This window comes from Rhinolophus hipposideros (assembly GCF_964194185.1).
Source record: "Rhinolophus hipposideros genome assembly, chromosome: X".
Classification (NCBI taxonomy): Eukaryota; Metazoa; Chordata; class Mammalia; order Chiroptera; family Rhinolophidae; genus Rhinolophus; species Rhinolophus hipposideros.
The window spans coordinates 54,931,727-54,949,948 of record NC_138046.1 but is presented as its reverse complement, the minus strand read 5'-3'; the positions used below and the strand labels follow the sequence as shown (position 1 = coordinate 54,949,948).

The following is an 18,222-nucleotide window of genomic DNA, read 5'->3' as shown; positions in this document are numbered from 1 at the left end:
ACACAAAATGGGATTTATAGATGATGTAATACAGAATTGTACACCTGAAACCTATGTAATTTCACTAACAACTGTCACCCCAATAAATTTAAAGAAAAATAGAGAAAACAGTCTTTAATCACAAGATGGCCACAGGGTTTTCAAAATTAATTTGGTGAACGTGATCAATCATGTTGTAAAGATTTGTAGGGTATCGGATGGACACGTGTCCCATTTGGGGGACTACCTCAGGGATGATGTAGATGTCTGATCACTGCACTGTACACCTGAAGCTGAACAATAATGAATGCCAACTATAATTATATACATATGTATGTATATATATGTACATATACACTTACAAAAAGCGGAGTAAAGCATTAGGAATAGAGGCAGTGGAAATGTAATGGCTCGGTGCAATGTCAGAGAGATAGTGGTTGGGAGGAGGGGGGTCCACACAGTGGGAGGGATATAAATGATAAACATCTAAGTATTACTTTGTCTTGTGCACCTGAAACTAATAAAATAAATAAATAAAAATTAAAGAAAAATCTCAATGGCATTTTTAAACAGAACAAAAAATCATCAGATTTGTTTGGAACCACAGAAGACCCCGAATAGCCAAAGCAATCTTAAGAATAAAGAACAATGCTGGAGGTATCACACTGCCTGACTTTAGCTTGTACTACAGGGCTATAATAATCAAAACAGCATGGTATTGGCAGAAAAACAGACACATAAACCAATGGAATAGAATTGAGAACCCAGAAATAAAACTACATAAACATGGACAGATATTTTTTGACAAATAATCTAAAAACATACAGTGGAAGAAAGACAGCCTCTTCAATAAATGGTGCTGGGAGAATTGGATAGCCACGTGCAGAAGAATGAAACTGGACTGCTATCTGTCACCATGTACCAAAATTAATTCAAAATGGATCAAAGACTTAAGCATAAGACCTGACACAATAAACTGCATAGAAGAAAACATAGGTACTAAACTTATGGTCCTTGGGTTCAAACAGCATTTTATGAATTTGACTCCAAAGGCAATGGAAGTAAAAGCTAAAATAAACAATTGGGACTATATGAAACTTAAAAGCTTCTGCACAGCAAAAGAAACCAGCGACAAATAAAGAGGCAACTAACTGAATGGGAGAAGATTTTTGCAAACAGTGCCTCCAAAAAGAGGCTAATATCCAAAATATGCAAGGAACTCATAAAACTCAACCACAAAAAAACATACAACCCAATTGAAAAATGGGCAGAAGACCTGAAGAGAAATTTCTCCAAAGAGGACATACAAATGGCAAATAGACATAAGAAAAAATGCACAACATCACAAATCATCAGAGAAATGTAAAGAAAAACGACAATGAGCTATCACCTCACCCCAGTTAGAATGACTATCATCAACAAGACAAGTATTAACAAGCTTTTGAGAGGCTGTGGAGAAAAAGGAACCCTCATATACTGCTGATGGGAATGCAGATTGGTGCAGCCACTATGGAAGGCAGTGTTGCTGTTCCTCAAAAAATTAAGAATATAATTACCGTATTACCCAGCAATCCCTCTCCTAGATATCTACCCTAAAAATCTGAAAACGTTTATCCATAAAGACTTGTGTTCTCCAATATTCATTGCAGGTTTATTTACGATGGCCAAGACATGGAAATAACCGAAAAGTTCTTCGATAGATGAATGGATAAAGAAGTTGTGGTATATATACACAATGGAATACTGTTCGGCGGTAAGGAAACATTAAATAGGACCATTTGTGACAACATGGATGGATCTTGAGATTATAATGCTAAGTGAAATAAGTCAGACAGAAAAAGCAGAGAACCGTGTGATTTCACTGATATGTGGTATATTAACCAAAAATAACAAAAGAACAAGACAAAGAAATGAGAAAAATAAAACTCATAGACACAGACAATAGTTTAGTGTTTACCAGAGTGTAAGGGGGGAGGGGGTGGTAGATGAGGGTAAAGGGGATCAAACATATGGTGATGGAAGGAGAACTGACTCTGGATGGTGGACACACAGTGGGATTTATAGATGATGTAATACAAAATTGTACCCCTGAAATCTATGTAACTTTACCAACAATTGTCACCCCAATAAACTTTAATTAAAAAAAACAGAAACGCAAAAAATATAAAAGATGAATACAAATCATGTTTGACTTCTGCAATTGCAAGATGTGGTCGAAGTGGTGACCATTAGTGTCCAGACACTTCCAATTTTGGCAAACTACTGCTTAAGCAATGTTGACCAAAGTGTCCACTTGTATACCTTTTTGAAACCCCCAGTATATATATTATAAGCAATATATATATGAAGTGATATGCTGGTAGTGACAGAAAAAGATTATAGATATAGATCCTCACTCTGGTGCTATTTGTATAACAGAAGAATGGAAACAACTTAAACATCCATCAATTGTGTACTGGAGGCATAAACTTGTACAATCACAGAACCAGTATACACTAAAGAAGTTTAAAGAAGAATTATGAATATCTCCACATAGTTATGGAGGGATATGCAGGATATACTATTAAGTGAGAATGTCAATGTACACAAAGGAGTGTATAGAATGGTACATTTTATCTAAGAATTGGAGGAATGCAAATAAATAAATTTTTAGTTATGTTAAAAATAAAAGGAAGTTACTTTTATTTGGGGGGGAGATGGAGTAGACACACTCCTCTTTGTGGCTTCTGATAAGTACAGCTAAAAACTCTGAATGCTATAGGTAATACAAAAATAAGACTGAAATGTAGAGAGAGAAAAAGGCAGATGGGCTGGGGACTTTGGGAACTAAGTAATGTAACATTTAATTCCCTTGGTTTTATTTTTGTCATATATACCAGGCTGGTATAAAAGAAACAGGTGACCCAAAAATGCCAACAGTAGAAGATAAAGAGTCCTAAGAAAACTCTGCTGTATCTAGACAGAGAACCAGAAAATGTGAAACCAAGCAAAAAAAAAAAAACTTTTTAGACAGTAACTGTCCTACCTCAGAGAAACACCACAATATTAAACATAGCTTCACCCCACCATGTCAGCAAAGACTGAGTGGAGAGAGTTGATTCCATGCTCACTTGACTGTAACCATGCACCCTCTAGGGTGGTATTAGAGAAGACCCCATGAAAACAGGGACTTTCATCCCCAGCTAGTGAAAATGAACACTTCCCCCCCCCCATGGTGTCCGTGGAGACCATGCAGCAAGCTTGACTTCCACCCATACCCAGTGATAATGAGGTGCCTTTCCTCTCCTCTGTCATGGAAGGAAGGGTGCTTTTCATATCCTCTGTGGGCTAGTATCACCAGAAGCCACGTGGGATGGTAGAACTTTCATGATCATCTAGTGATGAGGAGACCGACTTCCCTCCACAATGTCAGGGGAGTCACAAGGTAGACAGTAAGGAAGTGTCTTCCCCCTCCTTCCAAGGTGGTGTCAGTAGAGGCCTGGTGGGGAGTGAAATCCTATCTCCACCAAGCAGTAACAAGGTACCCCTTCCCTTCCACTCCCACACCTTGCCCTCCCACACACATCAGTGAAGGTAGTGTGAGTAACTTGGACTTTTGTCACTACCTGGCAGAAATAAGTCCCCATACCCCCAAGCCCAGGGTGTCAGGGAGGCCCCGTGTGGAATAACAAAGATGTGTGCTTCCTTTTCCAGCCAGGATAGTGTATATGTAGGTCTGGTAGACAGTCTGAAATCCCATATCTACCAAATAGTAATGAGGCACCTCTTCCCCTCCCATCTCAAATCCAGTGTCAGAGAAAGCTGAATGAGGAACTTGGACATTCATTCCCACCTGTCTATTATAAGACTGCAATCCCCGTCTCCCTACTAGCATGGTGTCACTGAAGCCTTGCTAAAATGGATGATTTAATTAAGATCCAGATTCTAATAACATAATATCCAAAAATATCCCAGATACAGACAAAAATCCCTCTTCTATCCAAGAACAGGGAAAATCTTAACCTAAGTGAGAGAAGATAATCAATAGACGCCAACATTAAGATGACACAGAGTTTGGAGTTATATGACATGGATTTTACAGTAATCACAGAAATACCTCAATGAGTAAGTACAAACATGTTTGAAAACAATGAAAAAATAGGAATTCTCAATAAAGAAATAGAAGATACACAGAAGAACTGAATCAAAATTTTAGAACTGAAACATAAAATAACTGAAGTTAAAATTCAATGTACGAATGCCACAGTGGAATAGAGAGGACAGAAAAAAATTAGTGAACATTAAGATAGAAGAGAAATTACCCAATTTGAGCAACAAGGAGAAAATAGAATAAAAAATTAGAACAAAGCATCAGAAACCTGTGGTACTACAGCAAAAGATATAATATTCATGTCATTGATGCCTTGGAAGGGAAAAGAAAGAAAGCACGGCATAAAAAATATTTGAAGAAAAATGGCTGACAGACTTCAAATTTGGCAAAAGACATAAACCCACAAGTTCAAACAGCTCAGTAGACCCCAAACGGTAATCCCAAAGAAATCCATGAAAGAACACATCATGATTCAATTTCAGAAAATTAATTACCCACAAAAAAATTCTTAAAAGTAGGAACAGAAAAATGACATCATTATCTATAGGATAAAAACAATGTGAATGACATAAAATTTTTCATTAGGAAGAGTACAGAAGAAAGTGGCACCGTTTTCAAGTACTGAAAAAAAAAAAACCCTCAACTTTGAATGTTGCATCTGACTAAGTTATCCTTGAGGAAAAAAGGAGGACATAAGGTGAAGGAAAATTAAGACAATTTGGCTCCAGCAGATGAATCCTAAAAGAATAGTTAAAAGAGGTTTTTAAAACTGGAGGAACTGGTAAAAGAAAAACACTTGGAACATTAGTAAGGAAGAAAAAACAGAAAGAACAAAAATATGAATAAGTACAACAGTTTTTCCATCTCCTCTTGAGATTTCTAAATTCTGTTTAATGGTTGAAGTAAAAGTATAATACTATCTGATGTGGTTCTCAATTATTTTTTCAAGAGGAAATAATGAAGTCTAAACTTGTGATGGTTAATTTAATGTGTTAACATTACTGGCCAAAGGATATACATAGTGGGACTTCTTATCCTCCATAACTTTAAGCCAGTTCCTTTAATAAGCATATATATATAATAAGCATATATATATAATAAACATATATATGTATATATGTAAACAAACATATGTATATGTTTTGCTTATATAGTTATGGAGGCTGAGAAATCCTAAAGTCTGCCATGTGTAACTGTGTAAGCTGGAGAACCAGGAAATCCAGTTGTATAATTCAGTATGAGTCTAAAGGCTTGAGAACAAGGAGCCCATGGTGTAATTTCTACTCTGAAGTCAAAGGCCTAGAACCAGGGGGACAGTGGTGTGAGTGCCAGAGTCCATAGGCCCAAGAAACAGGAGGTCCAATGTCTGAAGGCAGGAGAAGATGGACGCTTCAGAAAAAGAAGAGCGAATTTGCCCTTCCTTCTCCTGTTTGTTCCATTTGGGTCCCCTGATGTATTGGATGATGCCTGCCTACATTGATGAGGGTGGGTCTCTTTACTCAGTTTAATGGATCAAATGCTAATCTCTTCCAGAAGCACCCTCACAGACACACTTAGAAGTATTGTTTTACAAGCAATCTCGGCACACTTTGATAGATAAATTTAAGTAAAGTATGATGAGCCCATGTGTCTACAACAGTACAAAGTTGCCCAACCATATATGGGTATTTGGGCAACATACCCAGCTCTGTTTGGGAGGAGAGATCACATCTTAAATTTGAAGACATGATAACTTCATGAAAGAAATATATAAATTATAGTGAAGAGAATAGAAAAACATTAAACTAAGAGTTGTTTGTTATTTTTTAGAAAAGATCAACAAAATTGACAAACACTTAGGTAGATTAAGAAAAAAGAAAGAAGATCTAAATGCCTAAAATCAGAAATAAAAGAAGGGACACTGCAATCGATGCTACAGAAATGGAAAGGATTATAAAAGAATACTATGAACAATTATATGCCCCCAAAATTGGATAACTTAGAAAAAATGGATAAATACCCACAAATATATAATCTACTAAGATTGAACCATGAAGAAATGAAAAAATCTGAACAGATTTATAAATAATAAATAAAGAGATTAAACCAATAAGCAAAACTCCCCTTTCCCCCCAAAAAGCCCAAGCTCATATGACTTCACTGGAGAATTCTACCAAACATTTAAAGAATTAATACCAATCCTCCTCAAACTCTTTCAAAAAACTAAAGAGGATGGAACACTGCCAAGCTCATTCTATGAAGCCAACATTACCTTGATGTCAAAGCCAGACAAAGATACTACAAGTAAGGAAAACTACAGACCAATATCCTTGATGAATATCAATGAGAAGTCCTCAACAAAACAGTGGTAAACTGAATTCAGCAACTTATTAAAAGGATTATGCACCATGACTAGGCGGGATTTATTCCTGGAATGCAAGTATGAGTTAATCATGAGAATCAATACATACAATCACAACATTAACAGAATGAAGGAGAGAAAAACATGATCATCTCAGCTGATGCAAAAAAAAAATCCTATTTGACAAAATTCAGCACTCTTTCATGATAAAAATATTCAACAAACTAGAAAGAGAAGGAAACTACTTTAAATAATAAAGGTCATATATGAAAATCATATAGCCAACACCATACTCAATTTTCAAAGACTGAAAACTTTTCTTCTAAAATAAACAACAAGGCAAGGATGCCCACTTTTGCCACTTTCTATTCAACATATTACTGGAAGTCCTGGCCAAGGAAATTAGACAAGAAAAATAAATGAAAAGCACCCAAATGGAAAAGAAGAAAGAAAATTATTTCTATTTGCAGATGACATGATCTTATATGTAGAAAACCATAATGATTTCAGGGAAAATAAAACTGTTAGAACTAATAAACAAATTTAGCAAAGTTACGAGACAAAATCAACATGCAAAAATTAGTTGTACTTTTAGTACATTGTTAGTTGTACTAACAATGAACAATCTGAAAAGTAAATTAAAAAACAATGCCATTTACAGTAGCACAAGAAAGTAAAATACACAAGAAATAAAATTAACAAAGGAGGCAAGACTGGAAACTGCAAAACATTACTGAAAGAAATTAAAGAGGATAGAAATTAATGGAAAGATATCCCCTTTTCATGGCTTGGAAGACTTAATATTGCTAAAATGTCCATACTGCCCAAAGTGATCTAGAGAGTCAATACAATCTCTATCAAAATCCCAATGGATGTTTTGCATAAATAGAACCAAAAAAATCTAAAAACTCATATGGAACCTAAAAGAACCCCAAATAATCAAGCAATCTTAAAAAAAACAAAGTTACAAACATCATATCTCCTGATATCACAACATATTACAAAGCTCGAATCATCAAAACAGTGTGGTACTTGCATAAAGACAGACACATGGATCAGTGGAACAGAATAGAGAGCCCAGAAATAAATCCTCATATATATCATAAAATGATCTTCAACAAGGGTGCTAACACCACACAATGGGGAGAGTCTCTTCAACAAAGGGTGTTGGGAAAACTGGATATACACATGGAAAAGAATGAATTTGGACCCTTACATAAAACCATATGCAAAAATTAACTCAAAATGAATTAAAGGCCCAAACATAAGACCTAAAACTGTAAAACACTTAGAAGAAAATAGAGAAAAAGCTACATGACTTTGCATTTGACAATGATTTCTTGGGTATGACACCAAAAGCACAGGCAACAAAAGCAAAAATAGACAAATGGAACTACATAAAACTTAAAAACTTTTGTGCATCAAAGGAAACAATCAACAATGTGAAAAAGCAACCCACATGATGGAAGAAAATATTTGCAAATCATATATCTGACATGAGGTTACTATCCAGAATATATAAATAATTCCTGTAACTCAACAAGAAGGAAACAAATAACCTGATTTTAAAATGGTCAAAGGACTTTGATAGACATTTCTCCAAAGAAGATATATAAATGGCCAACGAGCATATGAAAAGATGTTCAACCTCATTAATCATTAGGGAAATGCAAATCAAAATTGCAATGAGATATCACCTCACACCTATCATGATGGCCACTAACAGAAACAGAAAATAATAAGTGTTACCAAAGATGTGAGAAATTGGAACCTTTGTGCACTGTTACTGGAAATGAAAAATGGTGCAGCTGCTATGGAGAATAGTATGGAGGGTTCTCAAAAAATTAAAAATAGAATGACCATATGATCCAGCAACCCCATTTCTGGGTACATAACCAAAAAAACTGCAAACAGGATCTTGAAGAGATGTTGTCACACCTATGTTTATTTCAGCATTATTTGCAATAACCAAGAAGTGGAAACAACCTAATTTTCCATCAATAGATGACTGGATAAACAAAATATGGTATACACATAAAATGGAATATTATTCAGCCTCAAAAAAGGAAATCTTATTACATGTTACAACATGGATGAAACTTGAGGACATAATGTTAAGTGAAATAATGTTAAGTGAAATAAGCCATTCACAAAATGACAAACGATGCATTATTCAACTTATATGAGGTATCTAAAGTAATCAAGCTCATAGAGACAGATTGTAGAAGGGTGGTTGTTGAGGGCTGGGGGGAAAGGGAATTGGGGAGTTGTTGTTCAATGGATATAAAGCTTCAGTTTGCAAGATGAAAAAGTTCTGGGATCCTCAGATCATGCATTATCCAGCCACATCACACCAGGATTTCAACCATCTGCTGTATCCCTGTGTGGCAAAAATAAAAATTACTAGCATCTCTTTAACATACAATTATCCATTCTATCATTCACTAATAACTAAATGAATAATGCGCTTAAAACTCATCCTCTTTGAGGGCGGCTGGATGGCTCAGGTGGTTAGAGCGTGAGCTCTCAACAACAAGGTTGCCGGTTCAATTCCCACATGGGTCAGTGAGCTGCACACCCTGCAACTAAAGACTGAAAATGGTGACCGGACTTGGAGCTGAGCTGCACCTTCCACAACTAGATTGAAGGACAATGACTTGGAGCTGATGGGCCCTGGAGAAACACACTGTTTCCCAATGTTCCCCAATAAAAATAAAAAAAATGAAAACAACAACAAAAAAACTCATCCTATTTGAGATTGGAGGGATCTCCAATCTCAAATAGGATGAGGCATCTCATTAATTCTATAGTGGAAATAAGAGAGTAAGAAGGGAAGTGAATACATTGGCAAATTCAAGGGTTAAATTTGAGCCGACATGGCTCCTTCACATTAACTTTTAAACTTGCTCAATTTGTACGGCATTGAAGATTTAAAAGTCCCTCCTTGGCCTCTTTATCCCCAATACAGCCACAAGCCTCTCTCTCTCTCTCTCTCTCTCTCTCTCTCTCTCTCTCTCTCTCTCTCTCTCTCTCTCTCTCTCTCTCGGTGTTTTTTTGTCTCTCTGTCTCTCTCTCTCTGGTAAGATGAGACCTTATCGTTTGTAGACAAATATACAAATGTATGCATACATGTATAAATATACAAATATCTGCATAAGCAATCTTCTGAAAAGATATAATGCAAATAAAAACATTCAGGGCTTATCTTTGAGTGGTATATTTTAGGGTGGTATGATTGAGTGGTTGAGTGGAATATTTCTTTTCCCTCCATGTTTACTATGACATGTGCAGTGGAATGAGCCCTGTCACACAGTGTGGCATGAGAAAAAGTCCTGAAACCCAAATATATCAATAAAAGAACAAGGTCCATAAAATACATAAAGGAATACATACCTGTTCAAAACAACTAGGTTGTTTAATATGTACTGAGAGGGAAATGTTCAGGGTGATGAGTGAAATACACAAGCAAAAAAAATTACCTGCAAGTTCCTATTATTCATTCGTCAGCTCCTCCTAGCTTCCTCCTATTCCCTACCCCTGCAAACCCAGCACTCACTTCTGAGAACACTGGAGGCTCATCCCAGATGGGGTGGAGAAAGCCTCCAGCATTTCCTGCTGCTCCTGTGACAGAGAGGGTAGGGAGCCGAAGGAGGGTATGCGACGTCAGGTGGAAGATGAAGACTCTGAATTTCATCAGGGATGGCATCCCTCACAAACAGCTCCTCATTCACGATGCATAGACTGGGAAATAAATGGGCCCTCAGACAACTGACGAAAGAACAACCCCACACCACTACCAATGACGCTACTCCCACTGCCACTCGGCAACCACATTACTTCCGTACTCCAACTGTGGCTGCCACCCAGATTTCTAAGCTGCTAGCTCTGTCCCTACCACAGAGCTTACCCTTGGAGAGATTGTCTACTAGCTTCACTAGATTTCTAGTTTACCTGCAACCCAGGGAAGATTTCACACTTGCATTTTCCCTTTACAAAAGCCTAAGGGAGTGTAAAGTCTAATCCCATTTTCAAAAAAGACACTGAGTCACAGGGAAGTCATGTGACTTGATCAAGGTCACAACCTACTGAGTGAGGGGTCAGCAATAGAACCCAGTGCTCTAACCCCAGAGCCCATGCTCTTAACCCCTATGCTGGACTGCTGCTTGGATCTACCTGTTGGCTTCCACAAAGTTGAGAAAACCCCAAGGACATGCACGTTCCCACACCCCTGGGCCCAGGCTGGGCTGGGTGTTCCCACCCACAGTGCAGGACTCACCCGAAACTGCTGTCAGGGGTAGTGATGAATGTCCGGGTGAAGGCACGCACAGAACCCTGACACTTTTCTTCCCCTTCAACAACAACAAACAACAGTCCCCTAGAGTCGCACAGGTGTCACATGCTCACACTACCTTCTCCTGTGATGGTCTGGCTTGATTCTCATGACAAAGGGAACAACTGTTCACTGGGAATCAGGGTGTGGGGGATGGGGAGGGCAACAATAGGGGCCATCTGCTCTCACTGACAGGGATGTTACCACGTGCTGGGCCCTGGGACAAGCCCTTCACAAGTTCATAGGTTTCATTTTGCACAGCTACCCAGAGGTGGGATTTATTAAGTCCATGACGCAAATGAGGAACATGAGAGGTTAGGTAATGGGCCCAAGTTCTCAGAGTAAGCATCTAGGCTGACAGACATCAAAGGCCACAGTGTGTGCCCATAACGCCCGAGCTGTGTGGGCATGGATGCAGATCATACCAGGATGGTTTTGGGGCAGAGGGGATTCTGGAGAACACAGAGGGAACATGAAAGATAGGGGAGGGATAAGGGATTTGGGAGAGTTCAGAGAGGGAGCCCAGCCAGGGTGTGGCGGCAGTGGGACATTTGAGGAGGAGACTCTACACACACTCACCTTCCTTGAACACCCCGTTGACAGAGAAGCAGAGCATCCTTTCCTGAAAGGGAAGGGCCCAGGTGCTCAGTCACCACCTATGCCTCCTACCCACCTACAGCTTTCTGGGCCTGCCCCAGAGAGGAAACACGTGCTCACCGTCTGGAACCACATGTCCACCACGAAGGATTGGAAGTCATGCTGAGTTTTGGGCAACACACAGAGGGAGCACACAATGTCACGTTTTGTATGCTTCAGCAGCTGAAACCGCAGGTCTGTGAAGAGGACAGTGAAAATCATGGTTGCCACACCCTGGGCCCCATGACTGACCCCTTCATGCCCCCTTTCTCTGCCCAATCTAACCCAGCACACACGCACAGGGGTCCTTGAGGTTCTTCATATTCCTGTTATCCTTGAAGTACTCAAACAAGTTGCTTCTAGGAGAAAAGAGGAATAGGAGATGGTGGTATGGCCAGTGTGGGTGTTTCCTGAAGCTGGCCTGTATACACTGGGGAGCCAGATGGCCCAAGAGCAGGGCCTGAGTTGTGATACTCACGAGGCTTGCTCCGTGGGATTGAAGAGAACGGTCAGGGAGAAACAGGCCTCGTCATGATAAGCACCAAGGAGACCCTGTCGGACTCCAGAATCATAGATCAAGAAATACCTGCGGGGGAGCAAACGGGACAGGTTGTCTGTGTGAACTGGACCCCAGACGAGATGTGATAGACCCAGTCAGCACTCCTGAGCCTGGGTGACCTCACAGTCCTAGCCCTCCCCTTCCTTAGATTCCCAGGAGTGCTTACTGCTGCAGGAATTGCAGGACTAGATTCTTCAGCACATCAGATCCAAAGGAGCTTCCCTGGAATCAAAACAGTCCTCAGGACTATGGCTGATACTCTGTCCTCATGCACCACCTAAAACCTCCTGGATCTCTACTCCTTACCTTGCAGATTGGTAACTTCTTGTGAGCTTCAATACCAAAGTTAGTAGGTGGGAGTGGCTCCTGGCCATCCTGAGGAAAGGAGAGAAAGTCAGCAGTGAAGACCAGGGACGTTGTCTTGGATAGTCAGGAAAAGGCCCAGGACAGGGTGAGGGCCAGAAGTTGGATGTGAAAGAGCCCTGGAAATGTCAATGGGCAGGACTATATTTGGATCATCATCATGGGGTCCCTGAAGCCTAAGGAGAATTCCTGTGAAGAAGGTTCACATCCTTTGTGAGGTGCCCACATGGGTCTATCTACCAATGAGAATTAAGGGTGAGATCCAAAAATGTAACTTGGGCCAGTCCTAAGGGGGTTCAGGGTAGGTTGTGGGCAGTGTCAGTGCCACTTAGAGGAGTCAATGATCATGGAATACACTTACCAGGCACAATAACTTGGGGAACAATTCCAGGATGGAGCTGCCAAAATCAACAAAACAGAAAAAGTAAGTGAACCTGCAGAGCAGCCCTGCCTTATGGGAGCAAGCACACCTACACCAGACACAAAGACACTTATACCAGTGTCCCAGCCTTCCAGCGACCTGGGCACCTTCCCCATGGACTTACCCATAGGAAGAGCGCTCACTCTTTCTCCTTCCTTCCCTCCCTCCCTCCTCCCTCTTCTTCTCCCCGGGTAGCTCCCACCTAGACTGACCTGACTCCTTTCTGCAGTGGCATAAAGAGAAGTATTTGGGGCTGGGTGCCTTTCCATGACCTTCCCCTGGCGGGCCCTGGGACCCCAGATAGAAGTGCAAAACTTGCATGTGTTTGGCTAGGGGTCCATTGGATGCTTGTTGAAACTTTGTCACCTGTGTGAACTCAGTCTGACCTGAGCAAGGGAAACGAAGCAGCCACAGGGACGAGAGACTGTCCCCAGAAGGGCTAAATGGTCAGGCCCCAGCTCAGCATGGAGTTGAGGGTCTGTGGCCTCCTCCTATGATCACTGCCTTTTTTCCTCATGGCCCCTGTGCACCTGTGCTTGTCTTAGTTGGTCCCTCACCTGACAAACCATAACTGTGAGGCTACACAGGGCTCCTCTGAAGGACCAGGCAGGATGATGTGATGTGTGGAAGGAGGGACGGGCAGTGCCTCTAAGAGGTCTGTCCTTCTGTCTCCTCAACCACTTTTGTCATCTACCTTCCACTGCTACCCTGGAAGGCCCTGTGCTCACTTGGGGAGGCCCACTTCTGACCCGTGACTCAGGGAAACCTGGTGTTTCTCAATGAGGGCCAAAATCGTGGCATCGGGCCAGAAGAACAGATGTCATAATGGCAGCCACCCAGGGCCTCAGACCTCAGCATGAGGCAGGAAAGTCCCCACATCAGCCTGGGATTAAAGGGGAGAACTTTTTGGATCAAGGGAAAGAAGACCCCTCTCAGGGCAGAGAAGGTAAGCCCCATCTCAGTGCAGAATAGAAGGCCTGTCTCAGCATGAGACCCTGGGCTGGAGAACAATTCCCATTCCAGGTCACCAGCATTCAACCCTGGTTTTGGTGATGAGGGGGTGTCCTGCTTTCTGGAGCACACTCTTGAAAGGTCATGCTAGAGAAAACAGGGTGCACAGAGGAGGGAAACCGACTCCAAACCAGCAGAACAGGTAGGCAGGTCAGCAGAAGAAAAGGAGTCCTCTAAGCACAGATGAGGGACACAGGAAAGACAGCATAGGGCCTGCGGTCATCCCAGAGGTTCAGGGTTGCTGCTTCCTGCCAACAGGTACCATCAGGGGTAGCTCAGGCTCGCCGGGGGTGACGAAGTGTACGACTGACCTTATGTTGGTTGAGTTATCTGGGATGGTGGTGCATAGACTGCTTCTGTTTGCACTCATCTCTTCTGGCCACAGCCCTTTGCCCTTGGCCAACTGCCCTGCAGACTTTACCTATAATTATGGGAAACAGCCACGTGGACCAGAGAAAGAGAGCTAGGATGATCTGCACCCCAAGTCCCTTTCTTTTCTAATGAATCCACTTCCCTGTCACCACTCCATGAGACCTCCCACCTTCCTTTCAAAAAAGGATCTATGCAGCAAAGTTTACCCCATCATTGGAGAGGTTTAAGTCCTCGATGTTGGAGGCATTCTGCATAGTGTTGGACAGGTCATCCAGCTGGTAGGGTTTCTGGTTGCTCTGGTTAAAGAATAAATGCTACAATGATGAAAGAGTTAGAGGTCCCCAACAGGAGTTATCTGGGAACAATCTGCCTCTTCTACTTGATCTCTCCAACCTCACCATCAATCCCAGCACTGGGCCTACATCCTCACCTTGGGCATGTTCCCTTCATCGATCTGCAGGGAGGCAGCCATGCAGATTCTAGGATTCGGTGCTGTTTCAGTATCACAGGTCATCCAATCTCAAGAAAGCCAAGAGGAGGAAATCAGAACAATGAAAGGAGCCCGGTTGGTAAAGCTGCAGCACCAACACCCCCCCAACTTACCATCCCTAAGTCGCCTTCCCAGACAGACCCCTCTGCCCTCACCTGCCCTAGAATCACTGCTATAGCCATACCAAGGTCAAAGCAGAGTCTTTGGATGTCAAGAGAATCCGGGGAGACACCACATTGCTTGTTCATGGTCAGCTGCAGAGTTAGACATGGGGTTCAGTGGCTCTGAGTCTGAGGTGGTGAAGGGGGCAATAGGTGGGGGAAGAAGACGTGGGTCTGGATGTGGATGCGCAACTTCTGTTGAGTCTGCCTTACCTTTATCAGCTCTGCCTTTTCTGACTTCAGCTCCTTCTGCACAGAATGTGGTGCATCAGAAGGGTTGATAATGACAGATATCTATAAAAGGGGTTGCGTGAGAACCAGGAAATCTGAGCCTTGGGATCAAGCAAGACCTTGCCCCTGTCCTGCCCTCTCGCCCATAGCTAGACTTGGTCATACCCTTGACACACACCTTCTCATTATCCTCATCCCAAATCTTGCCATTGACAGTCTTCAACGCGAAGGCAATGCTGGCATCCTCAACAAAGAACTGGGCCTGCATTTTCTCATAGTGAAACTATAGGGAGAGTGGCAAGAGAAACAGAATATGACACCAGAGCCACTGCTCATCTGTCCTGCTTCCTCTCATCCACTTCACTGTCCTCTCTTACTTCGACTGGAGTGAAGGGGACACTGCACTGCTTCTGAATCAAATTCAGCAACCACTTCTCATCATATCTTATGCCAAATGGAATCTAGGAGCCAGAGAAAAGACGGGAGAGGAGATTGACATAATGGAATCTAAGGTTAAGATAAAACCCAACCATGTATTTCTTTCAAATACTTTTGTCAGGCTTTAAAATAGTCTTTTTGAGATAGGATAATATCCATTATTGTTAACTTTTGTACCAGACATGAATTTCCTAAATACCTTTTCTTCCCATTCAAACAGTTTTCCTCAAATAATCAATTTAAGATATTTAACGTGTACTTCCTTTTATGAAGTTCCAAGAGATCCAACCTAAGGCAGATCTAGCCTGCTCCTCTGACAGAGACTGCAGAGTCTCAACCTCTTCCCACACTCAGCTTGAGGCAAACTGAGCCTTCCAGGGTGGAGCTGCTCCATCTCCTTAGCAGAAGTTTCCTCCTTTGCTTTTGGACAACCTCTCCCATTCTGCCTGCAGTCAGTCTGTTCCCTTTATATTGCTTCTTTGAGTCTGTCCTTAGATGACCTAGGATGTTAACTCCTAGTAATAAAAAGACAGATTACCAACTCCTCTGCCCCAGAAAACTACCTATCTTCTACATGAGTTCACCTCAGCTCCTTCTGTTCACCTTCTACATATTAGGTGCATTTTTCCAGAACACTCACAATGACCTTGAACCAGCTCCCCGAGGTCTCATCCTGCTTCTCCTTCATTCTCTCTGGAGGCTTTTGTTCTTTCTCCATGTTAGCACAGGTTTGGTCACGTTTCTTAAAATTGTCTCTCTGATGATAGCTTGGAATGGTATAGGGAGCGCTGTGGGGAAGTGGAGAGAAATAAGTGTCCATATATGTTCAGAATGTCTTCTGTATGTGTTTGTCCCACCAATGCCAGGGCTAAAATAAAGTTTGCTCAACCATTAACCCGATCCTATCATTTTTCATTCTTCCAGGTTGACATATTTAACTACAGGGTAATGAATTCCACTGGCTGGTATATTTCAGCCACTTTGACTGATCACTTACTATCTTATTCCAGTGCCATTATGAATGCCACTTATTGCTGTATCTCCATCTTGCTGCTGGTGGGATGAAAAATGAATGCCAGAACGGATGTGTTCAGACACATAGTTATATTTCCTTCGATACATAGTCCTGCCTCTTGGTCTTCTTTGTAAGGTGTTATCTTGTGTATTGTGCCCTGAAATTGAGAACAAAACATCAATGCTCCCAGTACCAGGAAAAGTCCTGGGGAAATATCATAGTTAATGAAGAAATATCACTGATTTTTATAATTTCAAATGAAATGCATCACAGTGCTAAAATCGTTGAGAGACTTCACTGTGATTCCACTTCCTGGGAGATGAGAGGAGGGAGCATTTGCAGCCAAGAAGAAAATAAGCACAGAGGAGAGGGTTTGGGTGTTGGGTTTAATCTTTAATGTCAGTCCCTGCTCTGTCCCTTTCAGGCCTAGTGACCGGGGACAAGTTGTTTATCATCTCTAACTTTCACTTCTCTCCTCTGCTCTAAAGGGATAATAAAATCTACCCTGAAAGTTTGCTGTTATGGTACAAGGGTCAAAGGTAAGTTTCCACCTGAGAGAACAATTAGAGAAATGAAAGAGAAGTCTCATGAAAATATCCAGAATGAAGCCTGGAGAGACATAACGTGGAGAATATCAAAAGAGAGGGGGAGAAAAGTAAAGGATATTTAGTGAACCTATCTAACCCATGTTTAATTTGTGTCCCAGAAAGGAGAAAGAACAGTATAGAAGTGGCCTTTGAAGGGATCTTGGTTGAGAAATTTCCAAAAGTAACAAGATATCAAGCCAGTATATCAATATTAATAAGTGAAAAAGTATGGTTTAAGGAAAAAGATTCCTTAAAAAATGATATACACTTCATAATTATATTAATGTAGCAAAAACTGGGAACGTTTGTAACCAGAAGACTTAAATAAAAGAAATATTAAAGGTTCTTCTTAAGGCACGAGAAATATGATCCCCGATGGAAGTGCATAGATGCAGGAAAGAACAGATAATGACATGTGTGATTAGGAAAATCTAAATGGGTATTGACTATATAGCACAATGATAATAATTTCTCCTGTGGGTTTAAATATATATATATATAAAATTGAAAATGCATGACAATAAATTGGGAGGCAGTAAAATGGAATCAAAGTGTTTCAAGGTCCCTTCATTGTCCGAGGAGCTTTAAAGAACTAATTTACATTAGACTGTCTAAAGTAAAAAATGTACATTGTAATCTTAAGTGTAAACACTACAAGAATGGCAAAAGAATGTTTAACTACCTAGCCAAATGACGGAACAATTTAATACTTACGTATGTTAACCATTTCAAGAAAAGGAGAGAAAAGTGACTTAGAATAGGCAACAATAAGAGTACAGTACTATGGTATATATAAACCAATTTATGTCTATATTTACAACAACAGTTTCAGACTAAATATTCCAAATAGAAAGACAAATATTATCAAAATGGATAAAAAAACATTCCATCAAATGCTCCTGCAAAATTTAATTATCCAAAAATTTTGAAATTAAAAAATGACAAAATGTATACCATTTGTATTCTAACCTACTAAAAGCTTGTTTAACCATATTGGTAGAAGAAATGGTATAATTTAAAGGAACAACATTACTGGAGAAAAGAGGGAGGTTTCATTATGATAAAAGTTTCAATGCAAAATGAAGACCGTTTAAATTTTTTTTAAATTTGTATGCATGTCTTAGAGGCAACATATGCAAAGCAAAAGCTGATAGAAGTAAATGGAGAAATGGACAAATCCATCGTCACATTGGGCAAT

General features: G+C 40.7%; 1 protein-coding gene across 1 annotated transcript in view; it reads right to left on the bottom strand.

The window, feature by feature from the left end:
- The window catches only part of NXF3 (nuclear RNA export factor 3), a gene marked incomplete at both ends in the record, with an annotated part of 30,220 nt that extends 14,080 nt beyond the window's left edge, over window positions 1-16,140 (bottom strand). The window contains 16 exons of the mRNA XM_081043014.1: window positions 10,687-10,759; window positions 11,320-11,362; window positions 11,458-11,573; window positions 11,677-11,735; window positions 11,855-11,962; window positions 12,102-12,157; window positions 12,242-12,310; window positions 12,660-12,696; window positions 14,042-14,151; window positions 14,309-14,416; window positions 14,533-14,621; window positions 14,777-14,846; window positions 14,982-15,047; window positions 15,139-15,267; window positions 15,362-15,445; window positions 16,063-16,140. Coding sequence (XP_080899140.1) covers window positions 10,687-10,759; window positions 11,320-11,362; window positions 11,458-11,573; window positions 11,677-11,735; window positions 11,855-11,962; window positions 12,102-12,157; window positions 12,242-12,310; window positions 12,660-12,696; window positions 14,042-14,151; window positions 14,309-14,416; window positions 14,533-14,621; window positions 14,777-14,846; window positions 14,982-15,047; window positions 15,139-15,267; window positions 15,362-15,445; window positions 16,063-16,140 — 1,295 coding nt within the window. The remainder of the gene's footprint in view (window positions 1-10,686; window positions 10,760-11,319; window positions 11,363-11,457; window positions 11,574-11,676; window positions 11,736-11,854; window positions 11,963-12,101; window positions 12,158-12,241; window positions 12,311-12,659; window positions 12,697-14,041; window positions 14,152-14,308; window positions 14,417-14,532; window positions 14,622-14,776; window positions 14,847-14,981; window positions 15,048-15,138; window positions 15,268-15,361; window positions 15,446-16,062) is intronic.
- Window positions 16,141-18,222: the final 2,082 nt, after the last annotated feature.